Source organism: Coregonus clupeaformis, chromosome 9, assembly GCF_020615455.1.
Source record: "Coregonus clupeaformis isolate EN_2021a chromosome 9, ASM2061545v1, whole genome shotgun sequence".
NCBI lineage: Eukaryota > Metazoa > Chordata > Actinopteri > Salmoniformes > Salmonidae > Coregonus > Coregonus clupeaformis.
In genome coordinates this window covers 51546796-51565875 of record NC_059200.1, presented here as the reverse complement: position 1 = coordinate 51565875, position 19080 = coordinate 51546796, and the positions used below count along the sequence as shown (strand labels likewise).

The 19080-nt window shown below is 42.5% G+C and overlaps 2 protein-coding genes across 2 annotated transcripts in view; one reads left to right on the top strand and one right to left on the bottom strand.

Moving 5' to 3' along the window:
- The window catches only part of LOC121574249 (cyclin-J-like), a 44815-nt gene extending 35282 nt beyond the window's left edge, over nt 1–9533 (top strand). The window contains exons 4-6 of the mRNA XM_041886875.1: nt 2553–2852; nt 6759–6918; nt 7725–9533. Of these exons, the coding sequence (XP_041742809.1) occupies nt 2553–2852; nt 6759–6918; nt 7725–8205 (941 nt within the window). The 3' untranslated portion in view covers nt 8206–9533. The remainder of the gene's footprint in view (nt 1–2552; nt 2853–6758; nt 6919–7724) is intronic.
- A 5282-nt stretch (nt 9534–14815) lies between these two features.
- Nucleotides 14816–15977, bottom strand: fabp6 (fatty acid binding protein 6, ileal (gastrotropin)). The gene is made up of 4 exons (XM_041887075.2): nt 15819–15977; nt 15379–15554; nt 15050–15139; nt 14816–14941 (listed from the first exon to the last, which is right to left on the bottom strand). The coding sequence occupies exons 1-4, from the start codon at nt 15883–15885 to the stop codon at nt 14891–14893; spliced, it is 384 nt and encodes a 127-aa protein (XP_041743009.1). The 5' UTR covers nt 15886–15977; the 3' UTR covers nt 14816–14890.
- Between the last annotated feature and the right edge of the window lie 3103 nt (nt 15978–19080).

Sequence of the window (19080 nt, the reverse complement as noted above, 5' to 3'; positions counted from 1 at the left end):
TCCCTAGCCCCCAGTCCCCTCCCCATTCCCCCCGCCCCGTACTATCATTACAGGGTTGCAGCATAACGGTGAGTAGCAGCCTTACACATGAAGTCTCTTAGCAGCATATTTTTTAGGTCTTAAGGTATTCAAAAATAAATAAAGTAGAACATAAAATAAATAACCCTTTTCAGACCTTTACAGTTTAGTTAGCAGACTTGGATTAGTTTGGGTGGGTAATGAAGAAAAAATGAAATACAATAACATTTACATTTTAGTCATTTAGCAGACGCTCTTATCCAGAGCGACTTACAGTTAGTGAGTGCACACATAATTTTTTTCATACAGGCCCCCCGTGGGAAACGAACCCACAACCCTGGCGTTGCAAACGCCATGCTCTACCAACATCCCTGCCGGCCATTCCCTCCCCTACCCTGGACGACGCTGGGCCAATTGTGCGCCGCCCCATGGGTCTCCCGGTCACGGCCGGCTACGACAGAGCCTGGATTCGAACCAGGATCTCTAGTGGCACAGACCACTGCGCCACTCGGGAGTACAATAACAGACATGCAAGCCTAAAGTGACAGCATTCTGACAAACTGACAACATTCACTTCTGTATCGTACCATCTGTGTTTTGAGATGTCACATTGTACAGGTATGTTTCTGCTTTCTGAAACAATGATTACCCCTTCACCTCCCTGAGAGAGGAAGGGCTGTAGGGATGAAGCAGGTCCCTGGCCCTCAGGTGAGATAATAACTGTCAAATCTGCATGTTGGATTTCCCAGGATGGCCAGGCAAGCAGAGAGTTTATGCTAACTAGTTCAGGGTTGGTGTTTACCAAAACAAAGCATGTCAGAGGAGGATGCCGATAGCATGAAGTTGCATTCACTGAGCGAGTAATGTAGCATTTACAAATAAAGGTTGCTGCATTGTAGCATTACTATTGCTCCATGCAGATAATTATGCAAGTTTATGCAATAGTATTTGAATTATGTTGTAAATGTTGGCTCTGTCTGAATACATTTTGCAAATGGATGTGATCATGAGGACTGGAGGGGAAAGTTTATGTTGAAATACTCCGTAAGATTCCTGATATTTCGATTAGCGAGACAGAAATCCCCTTGAGGTTTATTGATGATCCGAAGGAATTAATACGCCCACAGATAATTATGAAATGTATGTGTTCATTGTGGATTTCAGTGAAAGTCCAAGTTTGAGATGTTCCAAATGTTAGAGCGTTAGAAAGATCCCTCTTGTAAAAAGATAAAGAAAGAAAGGACGTACTGTTGGGCCTTTTCAGTTAATGTTTCTGAGCTGAAATATTTGCATTACAATGGAATGTTTAATGACTAAATAAGAAAAAGTGGGGTAATTATTTTACCCCTTTGAAAACATACACACACCCTCCACTGATCTGAGGAGGGGGCCTCTGCCTGTGTGCCCAGGACTGATCTCCAGAGGTCAGGGGCCAGGGGTCCTGCATTGTTGGAGCATCTGACTCCAGGGGGAGATACATGAGGATTTAGCTGTGACCAGTTTCACACCCAGTGAAAGGGAAGAGTGGGGCGGGAAGGAGAAGAAGTAGAATCCTCAGTTGTTAATTGCATATATTGTTTATCATAATGATTCCTGTAATAAAGGTGTCTGTCCTGCCGCTTTACCGGCCTGTTTTGCTGGGGCCGGTTGATGTAATGAGCGAGCCTCTCACACTCTCTCTTCCCCCTTGTGTCCCCCTTGTGTATAACATTTCAAAATGCAATTGTGGGGAAAAAACGACTTTGGAAGCAACTCGTTTTCCATATTAAAGAGAAGAGGGTCTCAGCTTTCTGTAGGTATAATTTGTATTTCTCAGTTATTATTATTGAGCTCAAAGCACACTGTTTTACAATGAAGATATCTGATATGGCTTTGAAATACGGAGCGTGCGATCAGCCATCGCAAGTGCCCAGGCCTGATCTCCAGAGGTCAGGGGCCAGGGGTCCTGCATTGTTGGAGCATCTGACTCCAGGGTGAGATGCATGAGGATTTAGCTGTGACCAGTTTCACACCCAGTGAAAGGGAAGAGTGGGGGGGGGGGGAGAATAAGAATCCTCAGTTGTTAATTGCATATCTTTAAGGTTAATTTGTCGCTAGGGTCACACCATAGACCATATAGGAATGTATTTTGTTTGCACATATACAAAACTTACGAATAGTTTGTGAATAGTGAATAGAATGTGTAATATTTAAGCAATAAAGCTCGAGGGGATGTGGTATATGGCCAATATACCATGGCTAAGGGCTTTTCTTCTGTACGACACAATGTGGAGTGCCTGGATAAAGCCCTTTGCCGGTGTATATTGACAATATACCAACATAATTAGAGCAGTAAAAATACATGTTTTGTCATACCCATGGTTTACGTTCTGATGTACTACGGCTTTCAGCTAATCAACATTCAGGGCTCGAAAAACCCAGTTTATAATTAGTTGTGAAGTATACATCTATAAGCACTCTTATCAACAAAAAAAATCACACCATCTACAAAATGTGTTCAATTTTCACTCACCGTAACACCATCTCCCCTCTAGGTAAGTTTGAGGAGAAGGAGGATCGTGTACCAAAGCTGGAGCAGCTAAACTCTCTGGGCTTCATGTGCAGTCTGAACCTGTCCCTGAGCAAGAAGGACCTGGTCAAGATGGAGCTCCTCCTCTTAGAGACGTTTGGCTGGAACCTGTGCATGCCCACGCCGGCCCACTTCATAGACTACTACCTCCATGCTGCTGTACAGGAGGGAGACCTGCACAATGGCTGGCCCCTCTCCTCCCTCAACAAGACCAAAGCCTTCATGGACAAGTACACACACTACTTCCTGGAAGTCTCACTGCAAGGTGAGGATGAGATTGGGAGTAGGGCTGTGGCGGTCATGAAATGTTGTCAGACGGTTATTGTCATGCAAAAGACAATGAGAGTTGGCCTACTGTATCTTATCTGGCTATGCTCCATGCCATAGGCTGTAGGCTTGTTCACTTAGCTGACAAGATATGCTTATAAGTCCCGTGCCATTATTTTATATTATATGATTTTATAGTAAGAAGAATATGATTGAACTTAGCTGAATAAAATAGAAAGGATATTTTTCCCATTCCGGAGCGAGTGCGCATATGAAGTGGCTATGTTGAGCGTAAAAGTGATCATTTGAAACAGGTCCGATACCCTAGATTTAGCAACTTTGGCAACTTTAGTTATGAGTGATACAACCCTTAGAATGTCTTAGAAATCAAAACATGCATGTATATGGGCTGCATGATGAGACTATAGGCTATTGATGATTTGAGAAAGTCGCAAAAAAAAAATGTGCGCTCTGTTCCTTGCTTCAGGCTTCACACACTGTTCTCTCATTAAGTGATCATATTTTCACCAATTAGACTATTCTCAATTTAATCAAAACTCTGCTTTCACACGGGTTTATAGAAATGTCTGGGCTTATAAGAACACTTATTTCACTCCATGCATCAACCACTGTTTGAGGAGCATGCGCTCGCTGCGCGACAGGTGATATTTCGCCCAAACTCTGTATGCCATGGGCTCTCCAACCCTTTTTCTGCAGCTACCCAGAGCTTAATTTGGGAAACCAAGTGAAATCCGTTTGGGAACATCGATAGTAATAAGTTTTCACAACAAAACATACTTCATTAAACGGTTGACAGCCCCTCTGCGTGCTCGAGAGAGGAATGAAGAGGGAGATGGAAATGTACAGTGGTGAGCTATTCTATATAGCTAAAGGTAATGTGTATTTTTATTTGTATTTATTATGGATCCCCACTCTTCCTGGGGTCCAGCAAAATTAAGGCAGTTCATAAAGCCATAACACATACGTTTTTCCATTAGCAGACTATGATCGATAATGTCAAAAGCCACACTGAAGTCTAACAAAACAGCCCCCACAATCTTTTGATCATCAATTTCTCTCAGCCAATCATCAGTCATTTGTGTAAGTGCTGTGTTTGTTGAATGTCCTTCTCTATAAGCATGCTGAAAGTCTGTTGTCAATTTGTTTACTGTAAAATAGCATTGTATCTGGTCAAACACCATTTTTCCTAATAGTTTACTAAGTGTTGGTAACAGGCTAATTGGTTGGCTATTTGAGCCAGTAAAGGGGGCTTTACTCTTCTTAGGTAGTGGAATGACTTTTGCTTCCCTCCAAGCCTGGGGGCACACACATTCTAGTAGGCTTAAATTGAAAATATGGCAAATAGGAGTGGCAATATCATCCGCTATTATCCTCAGTAATTTTCTATCCAAGTTGTTAGACCCTTGTCATTGTTGATATACAACAATACTTTTTTCACCTCTTTCACACTCTCTTTACGGAATTCAAAATTACAATGCTTGTCTTTCATAATTTGGTCAGATATACTTGTATGTGTAGTGTCAGCAATTGTTGCTGGCATGTCATGCCTAAGTTTGCTAATCTTGCCAATGAAAAAATCATTAAAGTAGTTGGCAAATTCAGATGGTTTTGTGATGAATGAGCCATCTGATTCAATGAATGATGGAGCTGAGTTTGCCTTTTTTCCCAAAATGTAATTTAAGGTGCTCCAAAGCTTTTTACTATCATTCTTTGTGTCATTTATCTTTGTTTCATAGTGTAGTTTCTTCTCATTTTTATTCAGTTTAGTCACATGATTTCTCAATTTGCAATACGTTTGCCAATCCGTTGTGCAGCCAGACTTATTTGCCATTTATTTTGCTTCATCCCTCTCAACCATACCATTTTTCAATTCCTCATCAATCCACCGGGATTTAACAGTTTTTACAGTCATTTTCTTAATGGGTGCATGCTTATTAGTAACTGGAATAAGCAATTTCATAAATGAGTCAAGTGCAGTGTATGTTTGCTCCTCATTACACACCACGGACCAACAAATATAAATCACCCAGAAGGTATACCTCCATATTGATATCATATACATTATCAAGCATTTCACACATGTTATCCAGATACTGACTGTTAGCACTTGGTGGTCTATAGCAGCTTCCCACCAGAATGGGCTTTAGGCGAGGCAGATGAACCTGTAGCCATATTACTTCAACAGTATTTAACATGAGATCCTCTCTAATCTTCACAGGAATGTGGTTCTGAATATAAACAGCAACACCTCCACCATTGGCATTTCTATATTTTCTGTAAATGTTATAACCTTGTATTGCTACCACTGTATCATCAAAGGTATTATCTAAGTGAGTTTCAGAGATAGTCAGAATATTAATTTAATCTGTTACAAGCAAATGACTGATTTCATGAACCTTGTTTCATAAGCTACATATGTTAATGTGGGCTATTCTAGGATGCTTATTTGTTTTTATTGCTTTACTGGGAAGCTTAGCAGCAGTAGATGTGCTCATGTTCTTTATGTTAGTGCAGGGTGAGCTGCACACAGTGGACTTCCTCCTAGGGCACACTGGCTCAGTGCTAACAGTATAAATATGGTTCTTAGGCACATGATTACTGCATACAAATGATGTAGGATCAGCAGAGGCATTCAGGGCATTGGAGAGACATAAACTAGGTTACTTATATTGTGTCTACCGACACCCCTGGTGTAATGTACATTTGCTGAAGCATTATGACAACTCTGCATCACAATGGTAGGGATTAGCTGAGCTGGGCATGGGTCATTGATAAGTCATTGTCTCAACGCAGCCTTATAATGCTGTGAAAGGATCCAGGAACCCAAATTATTTGGGTGGATCCCATCCTCCTTATAAAACGTGTTTTGTTTCCAAAAGGTATCGAAATTGTCAACAAAAATTACAACCATTGAGCTGCCATAATCATGTAGCAAGTTGTGAAGAGCAAGAATTCAGATAAAGCGTTCAATGCCACGATTCAGAGAGGGCACAGGGCCAGATATGATGGCTTTTTTGTTAGTGTCTAGCAGAGTCAATCAGCTCTTTAAAATCCAGTTTCAACTGTTCAGAGCTGCCCTTCATAATGTCATTAAAACCCACATGGACTACGATAGAATCGATTTCCACGTCCTGACGTAATACATTCGGAAGCAGCGTAGTAATGTAATTTACTCGAGCTCCGGAATAGGACATTGTTTTTGCACCAGGAACGGTCACATTTCTTACCATGGAGCTGCCCAAAATCACGGCTGGTGAGAAGGACGAGGAAATCCGCCCTATTAATCAGCCTATTAATAATAAAATATAAAAAATGCCCTATTACTAGGCTATTAAAAATCAAATACAAATGCACTATAATTGTAGGATAACTGTAAGCCGCCCTGCACAATCAATGAACCAACAGCATCACCTAGGGCTCTATGTTCTCTCCCAAACTCGTGGATAGAAAGTTTGGAGTGTAGTGTACTGTCCACACTCAAAGGCGATTACTAGAATTTGTTTAATTTTGTAGTATAGGCTAGACCAATTATGTACCAAAGACAAATCAGTTTTAAATCAGTTTTGTTTCATGTTTTTCTGCCATGTGTAATATGCGGTAGGCTATGTATTGTATAATGGCACAATCGTTATTTTTTTCGGCCTTATATATAGGCCTATGCGTATAAACCTGTTGTTGAACTTCTTTCTTCAAATTGATCATCACAATTGATCATCACAATACGGTCACCGCAACAGCCCTGATTGGGAGTGCCCAAGAATGGAAGTCCATAAAGTGACTGCAGAGGGTGGTCTAATGGGCAAGACAGTTGGTCTCAATGGTGGGGCCATTCGTTGTTGAGTAAATGAGTGAGACTGATGATTTCTGTGTTTGTGTGTCTCAGACCATGCCTTCCTGAGCTTCCGGCCGTCCCAGGTGGCAGCAGCCTGCATTGCGGCGTCCCGCATCTGTCTCCAAATCACCCCAAGCTGGTCCACCGTTCTCCACCTGCTCACCGGATACTCCTGGGAACACCTCACTCAGTGCATCAAGCTCATGCTGCTGTAAGACTCCACTACTGCTTTACATAATGTGCTGTACACACACATTAATCTGGTCACAAACCAGGGGTGTATTCATTAGTCAGATTCCGTTACAAAAAGTTTTTTGCCTACTAGCAGTAGGTGTTATATTTAGAGTTAGAGATCTAGCTAATGTGTTTTGAGTTTACACTTCATCAGGTAGTGAAGAAGCACCAATTGAATTAGGACTATATACAATATTAGTGCACAAAAGAGGAAGGCAAATTCATCTCTATTGAACAAAACAATCAGAAAATTCTGGAGCCCTATTTTGACATGTTAGATGTAACAATTTATTGTGAATAATTTTATAATGACTTTATATGATGATGACTAAAATGTATTCTGTTGTGTGACGCGTCCCAAACTTATTTTGTTGGGTGCCACCAAATTTACATTTACATTTTTACATTTACGTCATTTAGCAGACGCTCTTATCCAGAACGACTTAAATCATGGGCTTGTGCCACCAACTAAAGAAGTTGGGAAAATGTTAGTCTGGAGCCCTGAACAGACAAAACATTTTGCTATGGAATCCAACTAATGAATACACCCCATGTTTACTGACATCTGCTTACACTTAGTTTATCCATTTCTAAACTGTGGTGTTGAATGCTTCCCATGTATGCACTTCTCCTCCATTTTAATGCAATTTGAGTATTGAGGTTCTACAGCTTTTTCATAATGTTAATACCATTGACCCTTAGTTATTACCTCTGTATGTTGATGTTTATGTTCATCAGCTAAAGGTCGTTAAGTAATCATTTTCACTGTTTTTCTCCCTCTAGTGCCCATGACTACGATGTGAAACAGGCCAACAAATCCAAGTCCAACTCTCCGTCTGTCCAGAGTCCTCTCCAACCCCAGGCCCTTTCCTCAACCTCTACAGTCTCTGTCTCCACCCTGAAACAACCCTTACCTACCTCCCAGCAGCTGCTCTTCCAGACAGGTGGCTACCAGCAGCACCTCACCCAGCACTCCACTCCCCTTTCCCAGCTGCACATGCTAGGTGAGTCCCAGGCTCTGGGCCCTGTCAGGTCTCGGGACTACCTCCAAGCCCACCAGACAGGGCTCCTCACAGGCTCGGTTTCTCAGGGTGTCTTCCCCTCCTACCCCAGCCTGGCCTCAGGGCTGCGCTCCTCCCTTCCCCTGCAGGGACCCATCTCCATGCAAGTGGCCCTTGCTGCAGAGCCCCGTCACTGCCTGTCGTACGGGGGAGGCTACCTGGGCTCCCATCACACCTTCACAGCAGGCTGCTTCGACAGGTGACACCAGGAGAGGGAGGATAAACGGAACCTGGGGCAGTCAGTGTCCTCCTCCATCCGTCCTGACCTCATCCACTGGGGACAAAGGAAACCAAAACAAAGAAGCAATGTCAATGCAGATGTTGCTGAGGTCATAGTATTGACCTAACAAAGGCCCTACCTATTTGAAATGAGACACTATTTGTGATGAGCTGTTTACATACAGTACATACTGTTCCCTTCACGTGACTGCCTGCTCTATGCTGAGAGACTGTGAGGCTGGTTTGGCCACTGTGATTCTGCTATCAACTGTGGTTGTGTGGAGCCCCTGCTTCCACGTCAGTTCTCTCAATGTGGGACTGCTGTTTTTTATACTATTATCTTTCAATGCGGCTGCCTTAAACAAAATGATGACTTTATGATCATGAAAGTAGTCTGTCCTAGCTATTGTTTACATGATCTATACCATATCAGGGTTTGAAGTATTACTTGAAAGAATATGTATTTAAACAGCTGTGTAAATTCATTTCTTTTTTGATGTTGTGTTTTTAACTTCTACTGGGTGAAAATAGTGTGTATTGTAATGTAGGAGATGCCTCGCTAGGATTTCTGACCCATCTTTGGCCTTGGCTGGTGTAGAGTAGACTCCATCTTGTTTTGCCTTTCTGGTGCCCCTGGAAGCAGATGGAGCCATGGTTCCCAGGGGAACAGCCACATCAGTCCTCTCAGCACATCAAACCACAGGGGAGGAAGTGATGCTTTACTAGCTAGTCCCCAGGGGGGCAAAGCAACACTTTCTCCTCAGTTCATGTAAATTCTCCTGACTGGTACCATTTCATCTGTGTGTCTTTGACTGAAACCCATGAAAGTCACACAACCCTCACTGGAACAGCTACTGTTGCTCTCATTGCCACAAGGACCTTGAGCAGCTAATGACACCATGATCACGTTGGGAAGGCTTCTGCACAGGATAGCTTGTAGTTCAATTTCGCTGACATTCTCATCTGGTCATACTACTAATACTACTACTGATGTCCTACCACACTCTCCAGGGGGGTTGCTATTTGTGTAGTTTTACTGCAATTTACTGTACCTGTAAAATGGACCTTGCTTGATCAGATGGAAAGAGTGCCACCAAACATGATACATCCTATAAAATGAGCGAAAGTATAGTTGACCTTAAAGCTGGAATCCTTAAGGGTGAAAGTGCCATGTCTGTTTGCGATATTACAACAAAGAAGTTACTGCAAACAGCAAACACTTTTTTCCCCCTTGGACACCATTGCACACATGATAGAACAGCAGCATACAGTGCATTCGGAAAGTATTCAGACCCCTTGACTTTTTCCAATATTTTGTTACGTTACAGCCCTTTTCTAAAATTGATTAAATAAAACCAAATCCTCATCAATCTACACACAATACCCCATAATGACGAAGCGAAAATACGTTTTTAGAAAATTTTGCAAATTCTACATTAAAATAAACACATACTATATTTACATAAGTATTCAGATCCTTTGCTATGAGATTCGAAATTGATCTCCGGTGCATCCTGTTTGCATTGATCATCCTTGAGCTGTTTCTACAATTTGATTGGAGTCCAACTGTGGTAAATTCAATTGATTGAACATGATTTGGTAAGGCACACACCTGTCTATATAAGGTCCCAGAGTTGACAGTGCATGTCAGAGCAAAAACCAAGCCATGAGGTCAAAGGAATTGTCCGTAGAGCTCAGAGACAGGATTGTGTCGAGGCACGGATCTGGGGAAGGGTACCAAAATAGTTCTGCCTCATTGAAGGTCCCCAAGAACACAGTTGCCTCCATCATTCTTAAATGGAAGAAGTTTGGAACCACCAAGACTCTTCCTAGAGCTGGCCGCCCAGCCAAACTGAACAATCGGGGGAGAAGGGCCTTGGTCAGGTAGGTGACCAATAACTCAATGGTCACTCTGACAGAGCTCCAGAGTTCCTCTGTAGTGATGGGAGAACCTTCCAGAAGGACGACCATCTCTGCAGCACTCCACCAATCAGGCCTTTATGGTAGAGTGGCCAGATGGAAGCCACTCCTCAGTAAAAGGCACATGACAGCCCGCACCTAAAGACTCTCAGACCATGAGAAACAAGATTCTCTGGTCTGATGAAACCAAGATTGAACTCTTTGGCCTGAATGCCAGCCGTCACGTCTGGAGGAAACCTGGCACCATCCCTACGGTGAAGCATGGTGGTGGTAGCATCATGATGTGGGGATGTTTTTCAGTGGCAGAGACTGGGAGACTAGTCAAGATCAAGGGAAAGATAAACGGAGCAAAATACAGAGAGATCCTTGATGAAAACCCGCTCCAGAGCGCTCAGGACCTCAGATTGGGGAGAATGTTCACCTTCCAACAGGACAACGACCCTAAGCACACAGCCAAGACAACGCAGGAGTGGCTTCGGGACAAGTCTCTGAATGTCCTTGAGTGGCCACGCCAGAGCCCGGACTTGAACCTGATCGATCATCTCTGGAGAGACCTGAAAATAGCTGTGCAGCGACGCTCTCCATCCAACCTGACAGAGCTTGAGAGGATCTGCAGAGAAGAATGGGAGAAACTCCCCAAATACAGGTGTGCCAAGCTTGTGGTGTCATACCCAAGAAGACTCAAGGCTGCAATCGCTGCCAAAGGTGCTTCAACAAAGTACTGAGTAAATGGTCTGAATACTTATGTAAATGTGATATTTCAGTTGTTGTTTTTTTTACAAATATGAATACATTTCTAAAAACCTGTTTTTGCTTTGTCATTATGGGGTATTGTGTGTAGATTGATGAGGGGTGAAAAAAACAATTTAATCCATTTTAGAATAAGGCTGTAACGTAACAAAATGTGGAAAAAGTCAAGGGGTCTGAATACTTTCCGAATGCACTGTAATATTTCCTTGATGCGCGACGCTCCCCCAGCGCTCCATACCTCTGCTTGTCAACAGAACAAAAACAATAACAATGGTCGTGGGGCAGACAGTGGCGCTGTTTCCCATTACTGCGGATTCCATCTTTAAGCTGTTTTGTGATTAATGGTTACCTTGGATACAACCCACTGAATGTCAGTAGGAATATCTCAAACATTAAAGAACAAAAGTCAAGTAACTAAGAGAGTGTATGACTCGGGCTTAACAATGGCATCAGCTTTTTTCTTTGGTGCTTATATGGAATATGAGCTTGATGTCTGTGTCATGAGTCATGATGCTGTCATATAGTGACGTCTAAATCCAGGCAGGCCATACATGCTGTTACCATTAGCCAAGTATATGTGGGTCCAGTACACAAAATATCTCAGGTTTGATGGGGTGAGGATGGAGGAGTAATGTAATCTTTTCCACTGATCACATCCTGACCACAATGTCTATCTGCTTCCCCTACTGCTGACAGATGGTATGAAGGGGCCATGGGCCTGTAGTCTACTGGGTCTCAGACAACAAAACCATCCTCCTGCATACCTTAACGTTTACCTACCTCAATATATAGTGCAAGCTATGTTTATTATTTGCAACTTTTTTCATTAGACCAAATGTACATTTAGTTGACTTTATATTTGATATGTACAGTGCCTTGCAAAAGTATTCATCCCCGTTGGCGTTTTTCCTATTTTGTTGCATTACAACCTGTAATGTAAATTGATTTTTATTTGGATTTAATGTAATGGAGCACCATTAAATCCATTATTAAAAAATTGAAAGAAAATGGCACCACAACAAACCTGCCATGAGAGGGCCACCCACCAAAACTCATGGACCAGGCAAGGAGGGCATTAATCAGAGAGGCAACAAAGAGACCAAAGATAACCCTGAAGGAGCTGCAAAGCTCCACAGCGGAGATTAGAGTATCTCTCCATAGGACCACTTTAAGTCGTACACTCCACAGAGCTGGGCTTTACTGAAGAGTGGCCAGAAAAAAGCCATTACTTAAAGAAAGAATTAAGCAAACACGTTTGGTGTTTGCCAAAAGCCATGTGGGAGACTCCCCAAACATATGGAAGAATGTACTCTGGTCAGATGAGTTAAAATTGAGCTCTCATCACCCCAAGAACACCATCCCCACAGTGAAGCATGGTGGTGGCAGCATCATGCTGTGGGGATGTTTTTCATCGGCAGGGACTGGGAAACGGGTCAGAATTGAAGGAATGGATGGATGGCGCTAAATACAGGGAAATTCTTAAGGGAAACCTGTTTGTCTTCCAGAGATTTGAGACTGGGACGGAGGTTCACCTTCCACCAGGACAATGACCCTAAGCATACTGCTAAAGCAACACTCGAGTGGTTTAAGGGGAAACATTTAAATGTCTTGGAATGGCCTAGTCAAAGCCCAGACCTCAATCCAATTGAGAATCTGTGGTATGACTTAAAGATTGCTGTACACCAGCGGAACCCATCCAACTTGAAGGAGCTGGAGCAGTTTTGCCTTGAAGAATGGGCCAAGCTTATAGAGACATACCCCAAGAGACTTGCAGCTGTAATTGCTGCAAAAGGTGGCTCTACAAAGTATTGACTTTGGGGGGGTGAATAGTTATGCACGCTCAAGTTTTCAGTTTTTTTGTCTTATTTCTTGTTTGTTTCACAATAAAAAATATTTTGCATCTTCAAAGTGGTAGGCATGTTGTGTAAATCAAATGATACAAACCCCCCCAAAATCAATTTTAATTCCAGGTTGTAAGGCAACAAAATAGGAAAAATGCCAAGGGGGGTGAATACTTTCGCAAGCCACTGTATATTTGATGTTTTTTTCTCACAGTATCTGCACATGTGCACGGGTTTGCTTCACGCTGTTACAGCATGGTAGCCACGGGACAAAAACAGCGGAGAAGTTGAGCCTTGCGCTTCAAAGCTCTTAGTAGTTGTGGAAATTGACCCACTATGCTGTTTACTTTCTGCATTTACGTCATTTCACTGACTCTACCTGTAACTTTTTTTTGTTTTATGTTGGAATATATGAAGAGCTCAATGCACCATCAAAGACCAATCTATCTTGTGTGATATGTAGGCTAATGATTGGTCACTTTAGTTAAGATTACTTTCAATCACACCGCCATCTTATTGTGTTTTTAAGCTCACTTTGTCTTTCGTTTTTGCAATTGCTTTGTAGTACTTTTAACTGCTTAGAACGGCAGTGGATTTCTTTACCTAAATGAAAATGTTGCACATTGAAACCACCTACAAGCCTCAACTCTTGAAATCCAAGTGGACCAACGACATCCACCCTGATGGATCAATGATAACGGCTATGTGCATTTGTGCAGGAGAAGCGCATATTGGGGAAGGGGAATCAAAAAGTGTTTACTCTGTCAATTGAGTTGCAAATAAAACAACATTTTACAAAAGCCAGACTGGCAGTATCGTTTCTCCACCCTTAGTTTTTCATCTTTGTAGAGAATATACTGTAGATGTGTATAGCAAGCCTCTCTGAAGTCGATTAGCATATCCCAGGGGGAATAGTTTAATATGAATGTTTCAACTCATTGCACATGAAAAGCTCTTCAACGGGGGAAGAGGAGCTCCACCCTCTCTTGACCACTAACCCCAGCCTCCCCTGATGCTCCCTTCCTCTACAGACCTCAAGACAATGAAGGAGATTCCTATCCCTCATTTTTACCCTCCCTTTGCCACTAAACAAATAGTTAAGAAACTGGAGACTATCGATACTGTAGGCCTTACGGAGGAGATTTGTATTACAATGAAAAGGCGAATGTGATGAAGTGTAAAGAAAAACTGTGTACAGAATCATTGCAAATGAAGAATTATGAAAACATGTTAGTCTCTCGAGATACAAACCACGGCTGAAAGACAAAATAAGGAAGTACAAGCAATGAAAAAAAGATATATATAAAAAAAACATTTGCACTCACACATTTCTGGGATATTTTGTAACATCCTTTGTGTCCTGTATTCATTTCACAGATCATAAAGTTGTGCAACATTTTTCATTAGTGAAAAAACGTGGGAGAGGAAAAGTGATTTATAATCCGAGTTGATTACCAATGATAGGAAAGGGAGGTTATAGTAGCCCCCCTTTGGACGGATCGGTAGGGGGTACTGAAGGCAGCCCCAGGAACTGCGAAGAGGAGACTCTGGAGTGGGCAAAGGGGTTGGGTAATGGATCATTCTCGCTAGCTTTGTTTACAAAGCAGAGAGGGGAGGGGCTGGCTAGCATGGTCCTCTGGTTACCCAGAGAGGGGGGGGCACTCATTCACACCGAGACATCCCCTCATCTACCAATTGTTTTGTTGTGACTACCCCAGAGAGCTTAATGGCTATTAACGCAGTGTGGCACAAACATGTTATTTGCTTGTTAATGTTTAATACTAAAACCTAACAATGTACATCTATCAAGGTGGAAATGAAAAATCTAACTGGTTTCCAGATTCTATTCTACTCAATGCTTAATCTTGATGTTATAGGGTGTGAATGTGTCTAGCAAACTCTCGACTATTCTTTCAACCTTTTATTAAAGTTGCTTCTGAAATGTACTGTGCTTAAAGATAGATTTCCCTCTAGTGGTTGTCCCATGATAAATGTAGTGACATTTGGCAAGACAGGTTTTCCTTTACCGTTATGTGGCAAATGTCATCAAGCATAGGAGAGACACAAAGACTAAAGCAGCAGGTTGGCTGTGCAGTCTTACTTTATTTACTAATTATTCAGTTTGAGTTTTTTTGCTAATATCACAGTTACAATGTCTTTAGATCTTCTTGCTGGTTCTTTTCAGCACGACTGAGCCCGCGATTGAGGTCTAAACAGGGGGAAAACACATACAACATTACTTGAACTGCCTAAATGTATTTTTTCTTCTCCCCTCTAATATACACCTTCTTCTGCCATAAGTGCCACTTTTACTTACCTCAATCAGCTTTCCTCCGCTGATTTCAGATGTGTGGTGGTAGTTAGGGAACTTTGTGCTCAGCTTGCCCCCCTCCATTGTAACTGTGGCCTGAAATGGATGGACACAAAAATGCTTTTTATTCATGCTAGAATTTATTCAACCAACAATCTCAGTTTGTTTCATCTAGATGTCTTATAATACATGCATCCAAGTTCCCCTAGACATAGATACTTTTTTACTCTAGTGACTTTTGTCTGAAGAAGCTTACACAACAGACACCAGCATAAACCCCCCCCCTGATCTAAACTTTGACTGAAAGTTGTATGAGACATCATACAGATTCTTACCTTGAACTTTTTCCCTCCGATAGTCTCCATGTCACATTCCTGGTCAATAACAAACTTGTTGCTGATGGTCTTGTTGGTGGGATAGAGCTGGGACCATGAGAACTCATTGCCGTTCTGCACCACCTCAGTAATGAGCTTGTAGTCGCGACCCTTCTCAATGATGTCATCAGGAATGCCTTGGATTACAAGAAAATATGTAGTTAGACTAGGGGTAATTTTGAATCCTATTCTCATATGTCTGAGCACAGTTGGAGCACCGTCGGTTTTCTATACTGATACTGCTAATCCCCAATGAATGTGCAGTGATGTGAATACATCCCTTTCAATACATTGCATAAACCAATTGAATTCAAGATGTCAAGACAAAGACTAAGGTTTTCATAGTTTCTGTAGGCTATTACTTTATACAGGTGGTTATTAAACTTGAATAAATGTCTTACCAAGGAGCTTGCAGAATTCATCGTATCCTTCCTGGGACTCGGTTTCCCACTTTCCAGCGAAGGCCATGGTGTACAGAGAGCTGATGGGTAGAGGAGAGGAGAACGAAAAGCAGTTAGTTCCAAGGCAAGCAGGGAAGAGTAAGGTACTGAGTGACAACCTGTCCTTCTTTAAATAGACACGGCCACCATCTCCACCCTTCTTTCATGACACTGGGTACATCACTACCATTACTACGCCATAAACTTTTATGGTGCCATCGGGTATTATGGCGAGTCAGAGAGTTGGTGACCATGGGGTCACTCACCTTTCGCACATAGGCTACTATTGTATGGGGGGAAAAACCCACTGCACCTACCTGATTGACAGTAATACTACATCAATGGCAACATAGAGGTCCAAAGTCCCCCAGAACAGAGGACAAGATTGGACCATGCAACTCCTTCTTTAATTTGTTAGTCAACAGTGAATTACTTGGTGAGTTTACGGTCTGCCTCAGTCTGGGCCCTAAGGCTGCCTTACATAGAGATGACACAGGCTCTGAATCAACAACCGTTTCTCCTTGTCTGTTTAGTTATCCTCTGTCATTAGGAGTGTTGTCGTGATCTCTATGACAGCTACATACAGTGAGGGAAAAAAGTATTTGATCCCCTGCTGATTTTGTACGTTTGCCCACTGACAAAGACATGATCAGTCTATAATTTTAATGGTAGGTTTATTTGAACAGTGAGAGACAGAATAACAACAAAAAAATCCAGAAAAACGCATGTCAGAAATGTTATAAATTGATTTGCATTTTAATGAGGGAAATAAGTATTTGACTCCTCTGCAAAACATGACTTAGTACTTGGTGGCAAAACCCTTGTTGGCAATCACAGAGGTCAGACGTTTCTTGTAGTTGGCCACCAGGTTTGCACACATCTCAGGAGGGATTTTGTCCCACTCCTCTTTGCAGATCTTCTCCAAGTCGTTCAGGTTTCGAGGCTGACGTTTGGCAACTCGAACCTTCAGTTCCCTCCACATATTTTCTATGGGATTAAGGTCTGGAGACTGGCTAGGCCACTCCAGGACCTTAATGTGCTTCTTCTTGAGCCACTCCTTTGTTGCCTTGGCCGTGTGTTTTGGGTCATTATCATGCTGGAATACCCATCCACGACCCATTTTCAATGCCCTGGCTGAGGGAAGGAGGTTCTCACCCAAGATTTGACGGTACATGGCCCCATCCATCGTCCCTTTGATGCGGTGAAGTTGTCCTGTCCCTTTAGTAGAAACCCCCCCCCCCCCCCAAAGCATAATGTTTCCACCTCCATGTTTGACGGTGGGGATGGTGTTCTTGGGGTCATAGGCAGCATTCCTCCTCCTCCAAACACGGCGAGTTGAGTTGATGCCAAAGAGCTCGATTTGGTCTCATCTGACCACTACACTTTCACCCAGTTCTCCTCTGAATCATTCAGATGTTCATTGGCAAACTTCAGACGGGCCTGTATATGTGCTTTCTTGAGCAGGGGGACCTTGCGGGCGCTGCAGGATTTCAGTCCTTCACGGCGTAGTGTGTTACCAATTGTTTTCTTGGTGACTATGGTCCCAGCTGCCTTGAGATCATTGACAAGATCCTCCCGTGTAGTTCTGGGCTGATTCCTTACCGTTCTCATGATCATTGCAACTCCACGAGGTGAGATCTTGCAGGGAGCCCCAGGCCGAGGGAGATTGACAGTTATTTTGTGTTTCTTCCATTTGCGAATAATCGCACCAACTGTTGTCACCTTCTCTCCAAGCTGCTTGGCGATGGTCTTGTAACCCATTCCAGCCTTGTGTAGGTCTACAATCTTGTACCTGACATCCTTGGAGAGCTCTTTGGTCTTGGCCATGGTGGAGAGTTTGGAATCTGATTGATTGATTGCTTCTGTGGACAGGTGTCTGTTATACAGGTAACAAGCTGAGATTAGGAACATTAGATTGTTGTTATTCTGTCTCTCACTGTTCAAATAAACCTACCATTAAGATTATAGACTGAACATTTCTTTGTCAGTGGGCAAACGTACAAAATCAGCAGGGGATCAAATACTTGTTTCCCTCACTGTAACTGTACTCTGCATTTTCCACCCTTGAGCAAAGAGCCTGGAGCTATGATGAGACCAGACCTAGAACTTGGCAGCACACAAGATCAGCTCATGGTAGGACAGTAAGCTCGTTACACCATCACCAGAACACCAGAGATAATCGTCAGGGGTGGACAGTCTGTTCGAGCACATCGGAAACACACATACCCACACACCTAGCCTCTGAGACCTTTCCAAAAAATGCACGCCCACAAATGCAATTCAGTGTACCACTTGCACATCAAACTTCCTACGGCTCCTATTTTTAGATACTACTCAGAGCAAGTCCCAACACTTGCCAAAAACGATGCAGAAATACACACACACACCAGTTTTTATTTCAGTGCGTTTTGAAATTAAAATGGCGTTTGTGAGGAAGCAACACATGCAGGTCAATACCCTTAAAGCCATAAGGGTAAAACCCACTGCTTGTCATAGAACCTCTCCTGAAGAGTATGACCTTTCAAAATGCAAGCCACAAGACTGAATACATCTCACACTTTCGCATTTCCTGTAGCTCCAAATCTGTATGTAGGTTTACTTTAAATAGTAATCTCCACTGATCTGTTTTATTGAAAGCTTGACGGGTTACAGTAAGATCAAATAGAAATATCAAAGAAACCAATGCCCGATCAAGTCTCTCATTCTCCCCACATTGGGCTGCAGGGGTAGGTCTGTTAATGCAAGTTTTGAATCACCCAGATTCTGGGGGGGATAAGTTACAGTAACAGGCTATGTAACCCCTCTAGTCTGAGATAGTAGTTCTCCGCAGTGCAGAGGCCCATAGATCACAAGATATTTAGGAGATAATGTGCAGAAATAGTAATTATTTATAAAAAAATGTTTATACTTTATTTAACCAGAAAATATTTAAGTGCCTTTGAACAGGGTATCGTAGTAGGCACACTGGTTTGTGTCAAGAACTGCAACGCTGCTGGTTTTTCATGCTCAACAGTTTCCGTGTATATCAAGAATGGTCCGCACCCAAAGAACATCCAGCCAACTTGACACAACTGTGGGAAGCATTGGAGTCAACATGAGTGCAACTCAATCTAGAGGATGAGCTATACAGTGCAACTCAGTATTAGGAAGGTGTTCTTAATGTTTTGTACACTTAGTGTATTTCCAGATAATAAATTATACAATCCAGTGGATGAGCTATACA

What these genes read in the sequence shown, in the direction of transcription:
- fabp6 (XM_041887075.2), bottom strand. Translation starts at nt 15,885, where the DNA reads ATGGCCTTCGCTGGAAAGTGGGAAACCGAGTCCCAGGAAGGATACGAT. An exon ending in TCGGAGGGAAAAAGTTCAAG is followed by an intron (nt 15,140 to 15,378) that starts GTAAGAATCTGT and finishes CATCCATTTCAG; the next exon opens with GCCACAGTTACAATGGAGGG. An exon ending in GCGGAGGAAAGCTGATTGAG is followed by an intron (nt 14,942 to 15,049) that starts GTAAGTAAAAGT and finishes CCCCCTGTTTAG; the next exon opens with ACCTCAATCGCGGGCTCAGT.